The 20,271-nt window shown below is 36.1% G+C and overlaps 1 protein-coding gene across 12 annotated transcripts in view; it reads left to right on the top strand.

The window, feature by feature from the left end:
- The window catches only part of LOC124367080 (RNA-binding protein Musashi homolog Rbp6), a 1,248,673-nt gene that overhangs the window by 81,627 nt on the left and 1,146,775 nt on the right, over positions 1-20,271 (top strand). For all 12 annotated transcript variants that reach the window (XM_046823725.1, XM_046823728.1, XM_046823720.1 and 9 more), the window contains exon 2: positions 12,937-12,977. In XM_046823725.1, the coding sequence (XP_046679681.1) occupies positions 12,941-12,977 (37 nt within the window). In that variant the 5' untranslated portion in view covers positions 12,937-12,940. The remainder of the gene's footprint in view (positions 1-12,936; positions 12,978-20,271) is intronic.

Raw genomic sequence — 20,271 nt, forward strand, 5'->3', positions numbered from 1 at the left:
TCAACGAAAGAAAAGATTTCAGATTGTTTACATTTTATAATTCGTTACTCTGAATTTGATTTACGAATTTTCTAAAGGATTAAACTTGACACGAAATTACGTTTACTGACTGTTTTTTTACGCATAAAACCATTCCCAGGTTGGGTGGTGAAAATGTATTACACATTGTTACGAATGGAATCTCGGCGACATGATTTTTTGATTTCGATTAAAGGCAACGAAACTGTTTCAAGCAGCCAGGACTTGAGCCAAACGAGCACAACCTAAATTTACAATTGCAATTAAATACTTGGGTGATGCAAGAGCTCAACAAAAACATCTCAAAGTTAGGCAATCTTATCTCGAACTACTTGATTGACGTATTTTAAGAACGAAACAACAAATTATCTTACAACTTAAGACAAGCCAATTAATCTTGAAGACGACGTGGCATCGAAGGTGATTACCGCGCGTAAGTTTAATTGGAGGAACCTGCCGGACGCGATGCCAAGATGCGAGCTGAAGACAGAAGGTAATAGGGTCAGGCCTAATGGCCGTCGCCAGTCGATGGGACAGAACGGCGCACCAAACAAACAAGTTCAGTTTAATTGACCTATCCGACATAAATTAACAGTAATGGCCCCGCAGGTCGGACGCGGCCCATTAATTCATTACCATACGACATTGTAGCACGTGCAGACATGCCGAGGTGGGCAACCGCTCATGGAGTTTGGTTCATTGTGTCGATATTGATGATGACAGGTCTGCGGATAGAGAGGAGCCATTAGCTACATTGAAGTAGGACATATTTACACTGCGTGTTTCCTTAAGGACGTCCTGTCGGAGTTACCCCACTCTTATGACAATCTAGTACTTGCGGAAGTGGCGGTGAGTGTTCCCCCATTAGTTCACTACCATACGGCATTGTAGCACGTGCAGACATGCCGAGGTGGGCAACCGCTGATGGAGTTTGGTTCATTGTGACGATATTGATGATAACAGGTCTGCGGATAGAGAGGATCCATTAGCTACATTGAAGTAGGACATATTTACACTGCGTGTTTCCTTAAGGACGTCCTGTCGGAGTTACCCCACTCTTATGACAATCTAGTACTAGCGGAAGTGGCGGTGAGTTTTCCCCCATTAGTTCACTACCATGCGACATTGTAGCACGTGCAGACATGCTGAGGTGGGCAACCGCTGATGGAGTTTGGTTCATTGTGACGATATTGATGATGACAGGTCTGCGGATAGAGAGGAGCCATTAGCTGCATTGAAGTAGGACATATTTACACTGTGTATTTCCTTAAGGACGTCCTGTCGGAGTTACCCCACTCTTATGACAATCCAGTACTAGCGGAAGTGGCGGTGAGTATTCCCCCATTAGTTCACTACCATATGACATTGTAGCACGTGCAGACATGCCGAGGTGGGCAACCGCTGATGGAGTTTGGTTCATTGTGACGATATTGATGATCAGAAGTCTGTGGCTGCATTTAAGTTGAATAAGATGCTGAACACCAAATAAGGTGTACAGTGTGTAATTCCTTCACTTTGGCCTATTTAGCCTGTCAGATGAATTCTAAAACAACTCTTATGACAATCCCGTACCAGCTGGTGCTAGGTGATTTTTCAAATGGTATGGATTTTCATCCAAATATATGTGTGGTTCATAGCATAATGTAAAGTAACAAACTATATTTATTGTTACAAGGATATGCAGATTGTAAAGTTATTCAGAAATACTCGAAATCTCATACGAGTTGATTAGTCCATAGAAGATTTTCGTTGTTCAAGGTCTTATCAGAGAATGACGTCATCTCTCTAAAGATTGCTGCTAGTGCCTGCTTGTACCGATTGATTAAATTAGGTTCTGATGTAACATTGTTAGATTTTTCATACATTTTTCACAGAAGGTGGGTTACTTTATAAGGTTTTACCGGTTTTATTTGAATCCTGTGAAACTGAAATATATTGTAGACACAGTGTTTTAAACAGTCCCGGAAAGGATTAATTTTGTTTGAATGGTAAAATTAATAAGAAATTAACATAAGCAGTTTAATTTTAACACTGATTTGACTACTGTGGATTAAAGTAAATTTAATAGCAAACAAATTTACCAATTTTCATCAGTTTATTGCTAAAAATTAATTAAAACACCTAACCTTTTCAAGTCTATTAAAAAAAAACGTTTCCTGCAAATTATTAAAAGATATAAAATTAAGTAAATGTATTGTTACAAATCGTAGTAACAAAGCAAAAAAACAGCGCAACAACCACTTGGCAACAAACTACGCCGTGAGAGGTCGCTCACAGCTGACTAGCGTAGAGGAACGAAGCGAGCTACTACGCCTTACTGATCATACATTCCATACCGCTGGTAATATACTATATATTGTGAAAGACATAATTGTATTCGAAACCACGATTCTTCGTGATCATTTTGATATGACATAAGTGATCATTTAATTATGTTTTATATTGCATATCAAATATTTTGTGAACGTTGTGTATACGGACGCCGCCGGGATGTTATGCAGATACAACGAATGTCTGTATATACGAGGAAATTGGGATTTTTGCAGATATTTTTGACTTCCATATATACGTACATTGGGATTTTATGCAGATATTTTTGACGTCCGTATATCCGGACGTTGGGAAAGGGTAAGACGATTTGGGAAATGAAGCTGTGCAAGAAGATCGAGAGATAATTTCTACTTGGCTGCACTTAGTGATCGACTTAGTGGCATCATCCTGGGGCTCTTGGCCGAGAGAGGACGGACTATTTCAGAGCTAAGTGGTAGCTGCCATGTGATTGCGATATAAGACAATTGCCGCCAACGGCAGCGGACATGTTTCGATTGGACAAGTGCCACGGAGCTTGCTTGGCTTGTCACTACTCAGGCGTTTGACGTCTCCGGGACGGTTCGCCGTCACGAACTCATGGCTTCTACGTTGTAACCGACTCAATGAATGGCCGGAGACTATTCGTAGCACTATAGTATCAACAATTAGAGATTGCGGCTGGGCAATAACGTAGCCATGAAAAATTGTATGGGGGGCTCAGACAGTTGATATTTTCCTGGAGTGGACAGAGAGTAATGCCCCATTTTGTTCCTTAAAATGTTCTTGATCCGCTTCTTTGTTGAGAACGATCGTTCAGCAGTAAATATCAGGAATACTGAATTATTTAAATAATAATCGTTTATTGAACAAAATATTGAATATTTAGGGGGGGTCGGACCCCTTGGGCCCCCTCACTAGCTACGTCCATGCAGCTGGGTTCAGACGTAGAGCACACACACGTAAGTTCTGGAAATTAAAAACTGGTGCATTTCCCAGATTTCTTTTGTAATTTCATCCTAAAGTGATATATATATATATATATATATATATATATATATATATATATATATATATATATATATATATATATATACAAGAAAAAATGGTACAAAATAATGTTTTCTACACTGAAATTGTCGCAGATTATTGCTTGTCTTGAGTCTTAGGTGTCACTGAATCATCCGGGAGGGAAAACGGCAAGTGTTTGTAGTGAGTGTGGGGTGTAGGTAAACTAATAGGCCGGAAATACGGGGGCGGTCCTAACACCCTCAGGGTGACTAGACCCAAATTCCTAAAATGACTTTAGGGGTGAAAAGGAGGACATTACAGCAAAAAGGAGGGCAGTATTAAATATTCTTACAAACTTTGCAGAACAAAAGTATCTATACATTATTTTAAAACCTACATTATAAAGTAATACTGTATTTCAACTTATCATAATGCAAATACAAAAATAACTCTTAATTGGATTTGTTTTACCTATAAATCGAAAAATTAAAATATATTGATGGATAAAAGTATTATTTAAAGCTATTATTTTGTATGTGGCTTAAGATTAAATTAACTATTGTTAGAATTTTTCTATTTAAAAATTAAAACTGATTTGAATTTTGTGAAATAATTGGAATTAATTCAGAGCATTAATATATTACATTACAGTAGTAGTAAGCTATACTAACAGACATTATTACTACTACATATAACAAAATTTACCTACCGGTACTATTCTTAATACATAAATAGAAAATCAAGAGGTAGTAGCCCTAGTGCAGCTGAGTGAGCCAGTGACACTATAGACAACACTCAACATACAACTGAATCTAACAGCAGTTCACATGCCATGGCATTACGTGTGCGCTGCGATAACCTTTCATGGTCAATCCTCGGGACTTCGGGAAATCGGAAGAATGTTCAGTTGATGCTTTTATATTCAAACTAAAAAAAATTAAAAGCATTAGTGAAAAAGCCGGACATGTAAAATAATTTCCTAAAGCCGGACGTCTGGTCACCCTGCACTTGTGTGTGTGTCGGTGTACATGGGTCCTAGCTGCATTCTATATTTGCTAATACTATAGAAAAATTATTGAGTTTGTACCGTGTGACTGACCGGTGGCGGCGAGGGAGTGAAGGGTTGAGCCAGACGTTTGATCACCCTGAACTCCCTGCACTTGTGTAAACTACATGGGTCCTAGCTGCATTCTCTATTTGATAATACTATAGAAGACTTTATTGAGTTTCTATAGCATTTGTACCGTGTGACCAGCGGTGGCGGCGAGGGAGTGAAGGGTTGAGCCAGTAAACTACATGGGTCCTAGCTACATTCTCTATTTGATAATACTATAAGAAGACTTTATTGAGTTCCTATAGCATTTGTACCGTGTGACCAGCGGTGGCGGCGAGGGAGTGAAGGGTTGAGCCAGTAAACTACATGGGTCCTAGCTACATTCTCTATTTGATAATACTATAGAAGACTTTATTGAGTTCTATAGCATTTGTACCGTGTGACCAGCGGTGGCGGCGAGGGAGTGAAGGGTTGAGCCAGTAAACTACATGGGTCCTAGCTACATTCTATATTTGATAATACTATATAAGAGTTATTGAGTTTCTATAGCATTTGTACCGTGTGACCAGCGGTGGCGGCGAGGGAGTGAAGGGTTGAGCCAGACGTCGCGGGCCTGGCGGAGCGAACCGACACCGACACCGAGGTCCGTGTCCGGTTATATAATGGAAGTAGGTTAGGCATTGTTGAGCTGTCTGAGGCCGGTGCAGCCCAACCGGCTCCAGCCCGGGTCTCACGGCTCACACTTCGCTTACACAATCCCGCACCTTTATGCAACCGGCCTCGGTGTCCCTTCGCGAGGAGTTCTGGTTCACACTGAATCCACACCTCCCGCCTCGCTACAGCTACAGGCCAGGCAACTGAGACGTATTGGATGTTACGTTATGTCAACCGGAGTTGCGAACCTGACTTGATGACTGTTAGCGGCAACACTTCAAAACCACTGCAACTCCTGGTGGGTGCAGTCATTGTACGAGATGGAAACTAAAAATTTGGTTTCCGATGAAAGTCGCTTTGGCAACTTTGGTCAACAATGTGAGTTCCATCGCCCAGAGAGTCCCTCCTGGCGGCTTCTTATGTCTTCCTTGCAAACTAAATGTCCAACACCAACAATTAAAATGATAAAACCGTTGCTAGACATTGTTCTGTTTGAAACATTTAAGAGATCGCGAACACTATACTCTACTCTTGCGTGTAATGAAGGTCTAACGGTCTCGGCCTTCTATAATTAGCCAAAGTGTCACACGCTGCTGCAGCAAGTACAACATTCTCCGCACTCTAAATGTTTTACACTGGGTGTGTCACTTGGCTTGTTCAGATTCGGTTGCAGACAAAAATAAAGCGAACAATGTACTGCGTTGCAAACCCAAATTCTAAACTTCTATCGGCACCTTGCGTCGGCAATCAAAGTTGGCAATTTTAGAATTACAACTTCGGTGTAACCGCAGCATACGCGTTAATATACTGATATTCAACTCCGATTCCTGTTTCAGAGGTATTTTGTTGTTCATCACACACCATAGATCATCCACATTTGTGGCTTAAGATTGTGGTGCAGCTGTTCCAAATACAAACTTGAAAGAGTTTTTAAATCTAAAAAATACTTTGAACTCTTTGAAAATGAAACTCAGAGTAAACAGTTTAGGAAGGTTGTATTACTTATTTTACCCTGTTTTTATAAACTCCACCACTTATCTATTAGTAGAATCAGAATACAGTATGTTGTATAGGAACGTACTCTATTCTGACCCTACTGTAGAGAAGTGGTAGAGATCGCGCCAAGTAGGATGGATTTTAAATTTATCTCCTCGATTAGGAATATACTCTTTTCTGATCCTACAGTAGAGAAGTGGTAGAGATCGCGCCAAGTAGGATGGATTTTAAATTTATCTCCTCGATTAGGAATATACTCTTTTCTGATCCTATTATAGAGAAGTGGTAGAGATCGCGCCAAATAAGATGGATTCTTAATTGATCTTCTTGATTAGGAACGTGGAGATATCTACTTGAAAAATATGGCTAGTTAACTTGTATTAAACAAGAATTAGATATTTAAACTATTCCAATTTTAGAGCGGAAGTTATTGGACGATTGGCAGCGGCTTTAAGGCGAAGGCTACTTCTGGCCTCTCTGAAAATGTGCGAGAACAAATTAGTATTGGCAGAGAGGCCGGGGCAGATACATCGCGGCGAGTTCTTCATTCCGAGGACGTGTTTCTAATAGTAATACGTGTCTGAGTACGTGCGCGCTCACACACACGCGCACTCGGTAGCGTTTTGTTGAGCCGAACTCAAGTACGGGTGCATTCAGTATTATTTTTTTATAAATATAATTTGTATACTACTTATTCTGTAACAGGCTTCGCTGTTTGTTTAGATTTGTAAAATTCTGTATACAATCATATGAGATTTTAACAAGTGACAGTTTAATTCATAGAGTAAATAGAAAATATAATAGACTAGAGGCAATAGTAAAAGTCGGTGGTACTCTTACTAATTGCTTGCTTACTCGAACTTTAATTAGGACACTGCTATAAAACCTAATGTACTGACCGAGTCATGGGCGATGAATCATAATAACAAGTTATCTCAAGAAAGATTTCATCTCTAACATTTAATTTGCATGTAACTTCATTCGTAAATAGGCAAGAATGAGTTTTATAATGGTGCATGTGTAACTATGGAATTTGGCTGAGGGTAATTTATGCCTCTTACTCAGTTGGATAACACAATTTCTATTTTGTCTGTCGGGAGGATGTGAACATTTTGTTCTGCATGACTGACTGCATGTCTATCTGTCCGCAGGACGTGTAGAAAATTACATGAGCCATACAAATTTGAAATTTTGTGTGCAACTTTAGTGAAGCTGGTGACACGTGGTGTGGCGTTCTCTTGCCTTGTACATGAAAGGAAGACTAACAAGTTTGCTAGTGTAGAAAATACTTTTAACTGCAGACTAACTTAATGACCGTTTAATCGCGTACTTTAATTTACTACGAGGGCATTAAACTAACGAGGCGTACTCTGCAGTCACTGGTTACTGGTGGCTTGATGATTTTAAATAAGCCGTGAATATTTGTAGATCAGTAAAAGAGTTACAATTTAGCAAAACATAATTGGTACGGTTTTTACGTAAGTATCAGTAGATGTGATAAAAGTGCTGAGGAACTTCTAAGTAAATTCCTAGTTTGTGTGATCGTCCGCGTAATCCTTGGAAAATGAAAGGAGAGGTGCTTTTCGAATTCGCAGCATCAACAGGCTGCATGTTACAGATTTCGTAGCATTTTGAACAAACATTCGGTTGCGAACCATCTAGAGTGCATCGATTCATCTAAGATTATTCAGAATAGAATGTTTGAGCTCAGCGAATGATTGTGGGAAGGAGAGTATTATGCTTAAAGATAATTGTGACCTCTATGTTGTGCAGCTTGTGGGCATCGATTTACACATTTATAATATAATCAAAAGTATAAAACATGTTGGTGTTAACAGAAACTGGGAGAATTGTAGGAAAACAGGAGGATAGTTGTAATGATTCAGGGGAATGGGGAGTGACAAGTGGGTAAACGGGACTGTGGGGTATCTATAATCTAGTACTGCAACAGGTTGGCCAACCAACAATGCTGTGTGTTCATCTATTACAATGTTACAATTATAGACACAATGAATAAGCAATGGATTAGAACATGTTCCTCATTACGTCGAGTTACTTTCATTTTACGTTTTTGTCGAACAAAATATTAAATTCGGGGCAGAGATTAAAATCTATAATCCACCCCTTTACTGGCCTCAATTTCTGCTAATAATCATTAGTCAGTTTAAATTTTTTGAAATAAAAAAGGAGTACACTGAGGAAGAAGGAAGAGATTTGGATAAGGATAATGTATAACACAGGTTTATATGTTACCAGGTTTACACATTGGTACACTTTATTCATTTATTATGTGAAAAAAAAAACATTAACTTAAAAAGTGTTACAATGAAATAATAAGACAACCGTGTTTGTTTACACTATCATAATAAACACCCTTAAAACTAATTCTATAAGAATGCAACCATAAGTGTTTTCTTTTTTATTTTGTTAGAAAGATTTGTATACATTTTAGATTTTTATCACATTAACATAATGTTTGTAGACCATGACCCTAAAACCACTACTATTATCCAAACTGTAAGTATTACAATATTTTTACTATTAACACTAAAATTATCACAATTTAAATTTATTTAACTCATTTCAAACTTGATTCGATACATTTAGTGATATAACTCTTTAATAAGTTAAAAATACAGACATGTTCAGCTAAACATTTGTGAAAAATGTGCTAAATGGCATAGAGCAGAGTATAGTTTCAGAATTCACGAGGTTTTTTTTTTAGAAATACTATGTTTTTGATTTCAATAATAAAAAAACACTCTTTGAGTAAATAAAACAATAGCATCGTTGAAATATAAACAATAACATTCCTTTTAAAATAAAAAAAGAACGAATAGACTATGACGTTTGTCGGAGTATCGTAAAAAATTGTGAGCAAAGGGGTAGGAAATTGTACTATGTAAAAGTAGCTTTGATATAATATAACAACCTCCGTTTGGGAACACTTAATTTTTGTGAATTTGCAATGTAGTCTTGACTTCGCCAGAACTACATTTATCGTAGTACTGATGTTGCAGAGTTAGGCATTCAGGGTAAAATATCGAAGTAGATACGGTACACATATTCGCGATGAGGAATTCGCAATATGCAGCCCATGGCACGATCTAAATTCGCACTGTACTCTCTTGCCACAATCTAATTCATTAAGAACGCGTCGTGAATCAAAGAGAAGACTGACGTAATTATTCCTAGTATATACACGCAACAAATACGTGAATGCGTGTTCGTGAGTGTGTGTGTGTGTGTGTGTGTGTGTGTGTGTGTGTGTGTGTGTGTGTGTGTGTGTGTGTGTGTGTGTGTGTGTGTGTGTGTGTGTGTGTGTGTGTGTGTGTGTGTGTTTTACTGCCACAATGCGGCATTCACAGACAGACACGTATCACTATTAAGACCACGTCTCCGGAATAGAGAAGCCGCGATGTATCCGCCACTGCCACATGGCCAATACTAATTCGTTCCCCACGCAACTTGGCCCAACATACTATAGCACTTTCTCCCTTTAGTGATAACGTACAAGAAAACGAAATGCACACATACACACACACAGTTTCTTATTATTTTATACAGTTGATTAATAGTATTATTTGATTGTCAATAGCACATGCTAATTTGTTTACTTGTCAGCATCATGTAGTCAGGAACCAATTTCCACTGTTTGGGTACACAGCTTAGGTCTTCTTGAAATTGATTGAGAATTCCTCGTGAGGCAGAAATCAGTTGTCAAATACACAGACCTGGCGACTTTGAGTTTCGTTATCTAGTTGTCTGACGATGATTTATGTGTCTGACAGGCGGTTTTAAGTTTGTCAAACTAGAAGAGATATGATCCGAGAGAAATTTTCATATGTTCAACTCTTCAATTTCCACAAAAGTAGCGTGGCTGACGATCGATTTCTTTCTTAAGGAAAATTCCTCTATCGTTTTTAAGGATAATCATGTTCTTTGTTCGAAGTTTATTTTTGACGATGGAAGGATTGTGAAGGAAACAGGATGTTTTTGGACATTTACCATCGTTCAGTGAAACAAAAAATCAGTAACACTACGTTTCGAGATCTACAATCTGATCTTTTCTTGAGGTAAATAACTAACCTAACACATAATTTGTAACCTAACACAACCTAGTTTGTAATTATGTGTTAGGTTAGTCATTTACCTGAAGAAGAGATCAGGTTGCAGATCTCGAAACGTAGTGTTACTGATTTTTTGTTTCACTGAACGATGGCAAATGTCCGGAAAAATCTTGTTTCCTTCATATTCATGTTGTGTGCTTATACAATACAAATTGGCTATCACCTCCTAGACTAATACTTACGCTGATGAAAGTAGGCGAGAAAAGAGTGTGTAAAGCACAGGTACTCCTAAAATTACATGCAATGTGGTGACTATCCGATCTCGTGCAGCTCCTGCAGCTCTGGTGGGACCGTATTTGTTTCGGATAGCTTAAATATAATAAGTGAGATCCAAACAACTCTTAATGGGCTATTTTTTAATATTTATTTATTATTATTATATTTTTTAACTGTCAAGTACGATCGTGTTTTATAGAAATTGCTAGTCACATTATGAGGAAGTGGTTAAGAAAGAAGTATAGGCATTTCTGGTCTAGTGACACGGCTAGTACACAGTCCTAAAAGTTTTAATGTTTTAAGTGTAACATTAGGATGGGCTGGGTGTTACTGGTGGTCAAGAGATATATGTTATTAATATTACAACAGCTGATGCCTATCAAAAGACAAATGTTTAATGCTTCTGGCTTGTGCAAGCGTGCCTTTAAAGTGATCGTTCTCGCTTGTATACATGGATGGATTTCGTTGAACAAGTACCGTTGGAATTGTAATAAAAAGTTTTAAATAATTAGTATCTAGTACATTTTGTATAACTATACTGGTTTTTTTGTTATTTTTTTTATTGAGTTTCAGAAATAATAATTTTTTACCAAGCACGCAAAACGGCGGCTACTGGTTAAGGTTAAAAACCAAAGCGGTTTTCCATTAGGAATTTGCACGTTTGTTTTTAGAAAGTTAAGCGAATTCGAATGCATATTTATGCATGTTACATGTAACAGTAATATGGCTGTACTTTCCAAACAATGTTTCTGAAAAAAAAAAACAGCGCAAAAAACAATGAGCACAAGGTCGCCAATTGTATGTATTTGGTTTCCAGAAGGGCCCATCCTTTTGATCTAACACAAAACGTGTACTTCTATTTATGTAGTACACATTCATATTTGATGAAGAATGCTAATGTAGAAAGATGCATCAAAAATCAATAGTTGTTATCGTGGTTGTTAGACAAACAACGCACAATCGGCAGGCGCGCTTATTAGTGAACAATTAGTCGCACGATTGTCGCGGCGCGCCCGTGGCAGGAAAGTGGCGCGAGAGACGATCATTTGAAAATTAAAAACGAGAGGGCACCAGCGTAACTCAATCCGCGAGACTGGAACAATAGTGCGACTAGTGCAGGTCCTTGAGAAACGCCATCGTACACCGCCCTGCTCTGTGCCTGCGATCGTGTGACGTGCTGCTGATGTTTGTCCACTCGGCTTATCAGTAGTTGGTATTACTTACTGTAATGACTCAGTGGTGTGTGCGTGTGTGTGTGCGCGCGCGCGCGCGCGTGTGTGTGTACGTGTGATAACAGAAGGCACGTTCCTGATCACTCGAAATGCTGATAGTTTGAATGCTGTTGATCATTGAATTAACCCGTGAATCTAAAATTTTGTACAGCAACAGAAAATTGCAAGTGACAACAATATTAAAGTAACTAGTACGAGTATATAATTGTTTTAACCTCTATCATCATATTATTGTATTGAAGCAAATCATATTCATGTGACAAATTAACCTACGCTGTGACGACGACGCTGTTGGTCGAGGTGGGGATTTTAATTCTGAACAAACATTATTCCTTCACTAAAAAAAGAAAATCATCATTTGAAACTGGAAAAGGTTAAGCAGGTTTTTGGGATACGTATCAATTGAAATGATAATGAAATTTAATTGTATACCGTAGATCGACCACATTATTTACAATTTAAAATTATAATTACATGTATGTATTTATAAGCATTCAACATAGTTCATTTCGTACTGATTACTTTGGTAAACAATTTATTTCAATTGGTACGAGAAATCACTTTAGCGGCCATCAATTCAAGATTTGATCTAACGTGACTTTTATGGGGTATTATAAAAATAATATGCATGCTGAGAAATCTATGGAGTTGGCTTCTTACAATAGACAAACATATTAATGCTCCGATGTTTGTAGGTAAAACATAAAATATTTCTGGTTATGTGTTTGATAATGCCTTTGCAATTTCCTACTAATCGTATATTAGTTTACTCTAAATCTTTATATCTTGCACAAATAAAGTCTGTTTTAACGAATCTTTAAGCTATTATTTTAATTTCGCTGATGTGGTACAAACACTTTTTCAATCAATTACATAACCTAATACTTTTTTAATACTTTGACAAAAGTCAACCTTGTTACCGCAAATATGTTGTTACTCCAAATATGTTACCGCAAGATGTAGTTTTAATTTTTAAGATATATTTTTACTCCTATTTTTTTACTAAGAAGTATATTTAATCATAGTTTTTTGCTAAGAGGTAGTTTTATCCGTTTGTAAATTTGCAATACTATGCTACACATATTGATAACATTGTAAGAAACGATACTTTTAATTGTCCGTAACTAAACTAACGTAATTGTTTTGTCAACAATTAACACTTGCCTGTTTTTTTTAGTCCTAATGTATTATTTCTTTGTAAGTCTAATGTAAGTAATGTTGTAATAATTAACTGACCTGTTATTAATTTTTTTTATAGTTTATTCGAATTAAAATTGGTCAATTTTTAAATATTTATGAAAATATTTTTGTGTTTCAGAAAGATGTTCATAGGCGGTCTCAGCTGGCAGACTAGTCCAGGTAATTAACCTTATATCAGCTCAATTTAACTAATAAGCCTGTAGGAATGTTTATATTAAGTAATATACAAAATAAATTAGGACCAAAATGAAAAATGTAATATTTCTCAAAGTCTATGGTAGGCGTGGTCACTAAAAACATCAATTGTTATAGACCTACCTTTGCATCAAAAAGGAGACCGGTAAGCAAACAAAAATAACAGATAAGATTTTTCAGTCTAGCCAATTTTGTACAAGAAGAAAAACTCTCAAATCCGGGGACAAATACATGCTGGAATATTCCAGATGCTACTGTTGCAGCTTTCAGAAATCGAAGGCTAGCGTTGGAATAAAAAAGTTCCCATAGGACAGGAATTCCCTACGAGCCAGAGAAAAAGCTTTTAAGAGCTGGTAGAGGCTATACGGAAGTTCCGTAGAATAAAGCTTATAGAGAACAGTATAAAAGTATAAAAGGTCGGAGATCCATGATGCTGAAAGCTTTCAAAGTGCGAATGCCTTTAGAGACGAGTGCGTCATGAGCCTATACACATCAGGAACATCCAGAGACCTTGACCTGCCAAATGACAAAAAGGTCTTAAACCTTGTGAAAGTCAGGAATTTTAAGCTATAAAAGTCTCCAGAGGTTAAACACTTCAAAAGGGGCCGAGAGTTTAGAATTTTAAAATGTTGAACATTTTCAAAATGTTTTAGATACCCGTTTTTAGATACGGGTGTGTCATGAGCCCACCCACGTCTGGTACATCTAGAGATCTTGACCTAAAATACGCCACAAAAAGTTTTTAAGATAAAAGCTTTTAAAAGTCGGGACTTTAAGCCGAATAGCATTGAGAGGCCAAGAACTTCGATGGATCTGAAGGCCGAGAGTTTGGATTTTGACATAGATCAGGAATAAGAGGAAGAAGACCACTAAATATCTGATAAAAACAGTTGTAAATATACGATATCGTATTTTGGCGATTATCCTAGTGGTAGAGAGATTGATGGGTCTCAAAGACCAGTTCAATTCACATCCATGCGAATTCTAGGGTTGGAGGCTTCTAGAACCTAAGTAGATAAGGATAAGTAGAGCTGGGCGATCCTAGTTGTCATTAAGCATCCTTAGGTGTTCAGGAACCGTTGAAACGGTGCCTGGAACGTTGTAAACTCAATGAACTATTCTGTTGTTACTGATTCTGTTTAACTACTGGTTTAAGGGCATGATGTCATTTTGAACCAATTTATCAATTTGTTAATAAAATACTAGTATCTTCGAGGAAAACATACAAAGTGACTGACAGAACCATCCTATATACCATTTATATGGTTGTAAAATGACGTCAGGCGTGGTCAGGACCACACGGTTCTTTCTTCACTTAAACTGCTGCAAGTAACATTAAAAATGTTTCTCTCGTATGAAGAGTATTATTATGTTATATACAGTTCTTCGACATTTGTACTGAACGATATAAACGTTTATGATTCAGTTCTTTGTTTTAGATAGCCTGGGAGTTGTAAAATTTAAAAGTACTAATACAATGTCCAAAAGAAATATATTTATCTGTTTGAAAATTTAATTTATTTCGAAAATTGTGTATAGTAACCTAAATGTTGTTAGGTTCGAGAAGAATAGAAAATATAACATTTAAATTAGGGCAGATTTCAGACCCTAACTATGGATCCTGAAAGATCGTTACGGCTATGGAGAGAGGCAGAAGATGGATGGCTATCAGATGTTGTGGACGAGAGATGTGAGGGGAGGGGGTGTCCCAGACAGGCAGACAACATAACGTATTCTACACGTGGACGTCGATATTATCTGTCAATCCTAAAAACAGCTGTGTGTAGCCTCGTTTCTACAGAAAGACTACATATTACATTTTACGCTTCCATATTTAAATCGTTCCGTCGAAACGATATATTTTTGGAGCTAGTAAGTGAAAACGTTGTGGATTTATATAGGTGGGTGATTTTCCCATTTTGGTTTGTTTGCGCAACAGAAATATTTAGTTTCACACATGAAACCAAAATTACTATTTTAAAAAGTAATATTTACATTCCTTAAGTGGGTTGTAAAAAATAAAAAAGAGTAAGGGCCTTTAATGACATGAGAATAAATATAATGTGCGATAATAATTAAAATTAATGTAGTTTTGTATTTAATTAATGGAACACGATACTTTGTTGTTCTTGTGCTATTTTCATCATTCTGCTTTACGAAAATTGGAATCTCTATTAATAAAAACATACTTGATTTTTGTTCGATTTTCAGATATGTAAAACTATTTTTTTATATAAAAATTTCGTATTAATTGAAAGCACATTCTATATGTGCTCTTTATATAATTGCAACGTATCTGATCGGGTGGCTCTGCCCCACGGTATTTAAAAGATTCAGTGTTAGTTTTATGAGATTAGGTATTTTTATTTAGTTTAAAACAGCTGATTACTAGTAAGTTGTGAAGGCAGTTAATTCTGAATGAATAGACCAAGTTAAATACCAGCTGATTGGTTTTAACGTTCACTACCCAGCTTAATATCAGCTGATTGGTTATAACGTCCACTGACCAACTTAATATCAGCTGATTGGTTATAACGTCCACTGACCAACTTAATATCAGCTGATTGGTTATAATGTCCACTGACCAACTTAATATCAGCTGATTGGTTATAACGTCCACTGACCAACTTAATATCAGCTTATTGGTTATAGCGTCCACTGACAAACTTAATATCAGCTGATTGGGTATAATGTTAATAAAGACCACCTTAATATCAGCTTACTTTTATGTTATTATAAATGTAATGAAAAGTTACTAAATAAACCCTTTTAAAAATCTTTTTATTGACATACACGTGTTTCGGTTTTCAACCATCATCAGTGTACATTAATCTCTAAATAAATAAATAATTAACAATTAACAGCTTACTTTTTATATGGTGGTGTACAATCGTAAAATGAAGAACGAATCAAGTTATTTTTTTACAGTCATTTTTGACGTATTAATAAAATAGTACAATGTTTATATTATAGTCAAATGTATTTGTATGGTTAGTTTAATAACTAATAACCTAAAATAAAATTTAATTTAAATCTTTAAATCACTGGTGGTTACTACTTATATTAAATATTTTAAACCAAATCTGAACTTCTACTAATAAAAGGTACGTTAAAGAAATCAGTTAAACGCAACAGTAACATTTATTTATAGCTCATATACAGGCTACATTGTAGAATAGAATAATCGTGTTGTCGGTGTGATACATGTAACGTTTTAACAAAATTAATGTTTTTATCGCATTTTATTACTTTCGGTATGCTACATTTTTTTATATTATTAATAAGTAACAGTTTACTTGTATTGGCTAATGCTTCTTATGTGATTAGGAGTTTCGAATTATATCGAGTGGTCTAAAACTATTATTTTGTTACATTTTTAATCATCATTTAATATTCGTGTTGATGCTTCTTCATGCGTATTTTATGTAAAATGTATTTCACATAGTGTTTTTGCATAATTTGAATGTATCTACATATCAAAATCTTAGTTATGGGGTGTGTATAATACAATTAATGGAACGCCTTGAAGTCAATTTAAGGTGTTTAATAATTCTTTTTCTTCTTCTCACGTTTATTTTCTCCGCAAATAACTTATTCGTCACTTTATAGCTTCTTTAATTATTTATACAATGTTAAATCCATAAATAACTTATATAAACAAATCAATATTATATTTAATAAAACCAGTTACTTTATGTGCTTTTAGATCAGATCCAAGACTTGAATAGAATACAAACTTTAAACTGTGATTCTCTTGTCCGAAATGTTTACAGAATTTAAAAATAAAAAAATATTGATAAGCCTATATGTATGTGATTAATTATGCAAATTTTGAACAACCATAGTGAGCCGGTTGACTTTAGAGGCGAGCGGAGGTATCCCCTAATATTTGTGACAATAACATATACAGTTAATGTCAAGTTTTATAAACGGAAACAATCATTTGCGGAATTTCTTCAAGTTGTACACATGAAAAGATCAGAGGGACCGATAAAACTAAAGCTGAAGCAGAATAATCTAAATGGATCTCGGGCAGATCCTGAACATCTCAAGGAGATTGACGAGTCTGGAGTTGTCCTTAATGACGTCATAGGATTACCAGGATACGTTGAAGGGGCAAGAAGTTCAGTTTCTTCTTCACGTGCCTTTCTGTTGTGATCCGTTAAGGAGACATTTTCCTGTTTTAGTGAACAATGTAGCGCTTGTTGTATCTGTGTAGGCACCGAATAAAAGCCAAAATATTGTGACTAAAATTGGCTGAGCGTAGTGAACACTTAGGTTTTAAGCATTGTCGCACCTGTAAGGACAACTTACGATAGGTCGATAACAAACATCAGTGTGTCAAGTGCTGTACAATTTTAAAGGCCGTAATGGAACACGTTTTGGAGAACTAAAATTTATTCGGTAAATTAGGGCTGTTTGAAATTTTTTTAGCAGTATCAGTCCTTTAGTTTTACGTACAGTATCCTTTATAATTTTATCGTAAAGAGACATCCATGTATTTCCAGGTTTTCTATTAAGACTTTTTTATTTGACTTGATCACATCTAGATATCGCAGACTTTACAACAAACAACATGGCCGGTCATCCAACGACGGGAAGAATGAAGGTCCGCCATCATGGAGGGTACAAAACCTAAAAATTGTTTAGTTTATATTCTTAATAATGAACTTTGGTACATATTAAACATCTTCCAGCAGTCTTGCGTGCGTAAGAACACCATTGGTGTTAAACCACTTTTACTTTAGCATTCTATACTGTAAAGCAAAGGACAATTAAAGTTTTCCTGAGTGATGTTGCTCCAGGAAAACATCACGGAACTCGCTAGGATAGTGGTATATGTAGTAAATGATAGTTCTAGGCCTGGCTGTAGGATTGCGCTTGGCGCTGTGAAAGGGTCCTATGTTGCCTGCATTATGTTTTGAAGGTCCACTTACTAAATTTGTTACCTCTTTGGCGAATCACTGAACAATCGTGTTACGTTAAGCATTTTACGTTATCACACTTACTGTTACGTTACATTGTGTATTTTTCGTTATCTCACTTAATATCATGTTACGTTAAGCAGGCAATTCACGTTATCGCAATGACAAGCTTACAAACTTGTTTATTATCAACTTAGTGCTTATCGGATTGCTCTTGAGATAAATTTGATTAACGTGCTTCTCTGAAAAGTACTTTTAGATAGGAAGAAAAAGGTCTTGTAAATGTATTTTGATCAAACTTTACAATATTGTACCTTAATTTTCCCTCCTTCTATTGTACCAACATTGTTGTTGCAACTAGTGATGCAATGGCTCTCATTAACGGACCGGATCGTTAAACATTTGAGGTCTGACGCGTAAATGTATGTTGAATACTTGATAACCAATCAAACCGTGTTCATTAATTTACCCAAATTTGTACAAGACACTAATGTGTGTTAAGGTCGTTGATTCAATTTCCGAGCAATATTCCAGTGTAAACCAATGTAAACCTTTGGTCGTAAATACAACCAAGTTTGTTAGAACGTTGTTGTGAAATCCACACAGAGCTGTTTCCTTTTATCGCAACCAATTACAATATTGTCAGCATTAATCGACAATATGGCGGGCAAATAAATAATCCCGACAAAGAATCATAAAGTACGTTTTAGTGCTGGACATGGGATATTGGTTTTTAAATTAGGTTTTGTTTTGTCAAACGTGCATGTAACAGCTTTGAGCGCAAACACAATTAATTGTTCACAGTTCCAAGCTTGGCCCGGGTATAAATATCTAAACGTAATACAACGTTTTTTCAGTTTACCTTATCAGCTTGGACTTAAGGGAAATTTAGATTTTTTTCTTATTTGTTATACTCGCTTATTTATAATAATTACATTATCACTATTAATTCACAAAAGAATCGTAATTCATTAAGGAATCATTCTCTGTACTTACAAAAAGAAAACTCTAGTAACTAGTTACTAGCAACGTAGCTATGGTAGGAAAGGTTGGAAAGATTTAATGTGATTGTTGAGTTTAGCTCCAATTCAGCTTCCTGTTATTGAATTCAATTGTACATATGAAGAGAAAATGAGAATACCTTTTCACTAAGATTACACTCTTTTTTGTAGTATAAGTGTCTTCGATGTAGAAACAATGAAAATAATCCTAATCCCAGGAGGTCTGTGCCATCGCAGATTTCAGACGCTGCACTAAGAGGAAGGTGAACTGGAGCTAAACTCTACATTCCGTAGATGGTCTACTAGTAGTTATTTTACATAACATATAAATTGAATGGATGTACGGTATTGGATTCAACAGATTAAGTGTAACTTGTCCCGTTTAGAATACTTCGGTGTTAGTATTGTTTAGAGAATTGAGCCTTGGGGCTAAAAGGTTAAAATAAAGGTACTTTATATCATAAAAGCCTGCAGCACTTCGTTTGTCGTCTGCCGAACGTAATCTGTATTAAAAAAAGATTTAATTAAAGGCAAAGGATGTCGCGAAAAACAATAAATTACCCAAATGATAAATGCACGTAAAAATTACTATTTACTGATTGAATTACGGGAAAATTGTGTGTAAACTGGCATTAAAAAAACATCGTAAACTATTTTAAAGTAATTTCTAATAAGTACTCAACACAGTTCGTCAAGTTATTGTCTTTTCATCTACTACGTAATCGTAATGAAGTTCGTTACACGTTTTGATTGCTTTTAACCAGTTATTGTCATATTTGATTCCGCAGTTTTAAAGCGCCATTTTGGTACCATTTTAGTAACAGTACTTTGAAATATTGTAGTCAAAACCTTGTGATACTAATATTCGTGGACGATTACTTGGCTGAAAATAATACCGTGTGGACTTTGAAATGAAATTTTGTATCAAAAATACATTACATAGAGGAGTATATTTATTTTGTATTCAAATAAAATTCCTTCAAAACAACCGACAAGGGTTCTGAAACACCCTACATTTGCTTTATATGTTAAGTAGGATAGTTTGACAATTTATTTCAAAATAAAATAAGATATTAACGCGGCAAAGGGCGCGATTATTGTGAAGGGCAAAAGTCTTTACTTATTGGAAAAGTTCTTGTAGAGGCTTTCTCAAAGCAACAATGAGGATGAATGCTTCTCGGATGGAACCCTTGAAAGATTCTGTCCTTGTTATTTTCAAGCAGCCTGCTCCTGTCCAACCCTTGGATGTAATTCACGAGTCATCCTTAGGTGACTGGTCCTCAGAATTCTATTTTCTTAAAGAGGGCATTTAAACACGTAACTCCGCTAGTT

The sequence above is a fragment of the Homalodisca vitripennis genome, chromosome 8 (genome assembly GCF_021130785.1).
Source record: "Homalodisca vitripennis isolate AUS2020 chromosome 8, UT_GWSS_2.1, whole genome shotgun sequence".
Lineage (NCBI taxonomy): Eukaryota > Metazoa > Arthropoda > Insecta > Hemiptera > Cicadellidae > Homalodisca > Homalodisca vitripennis.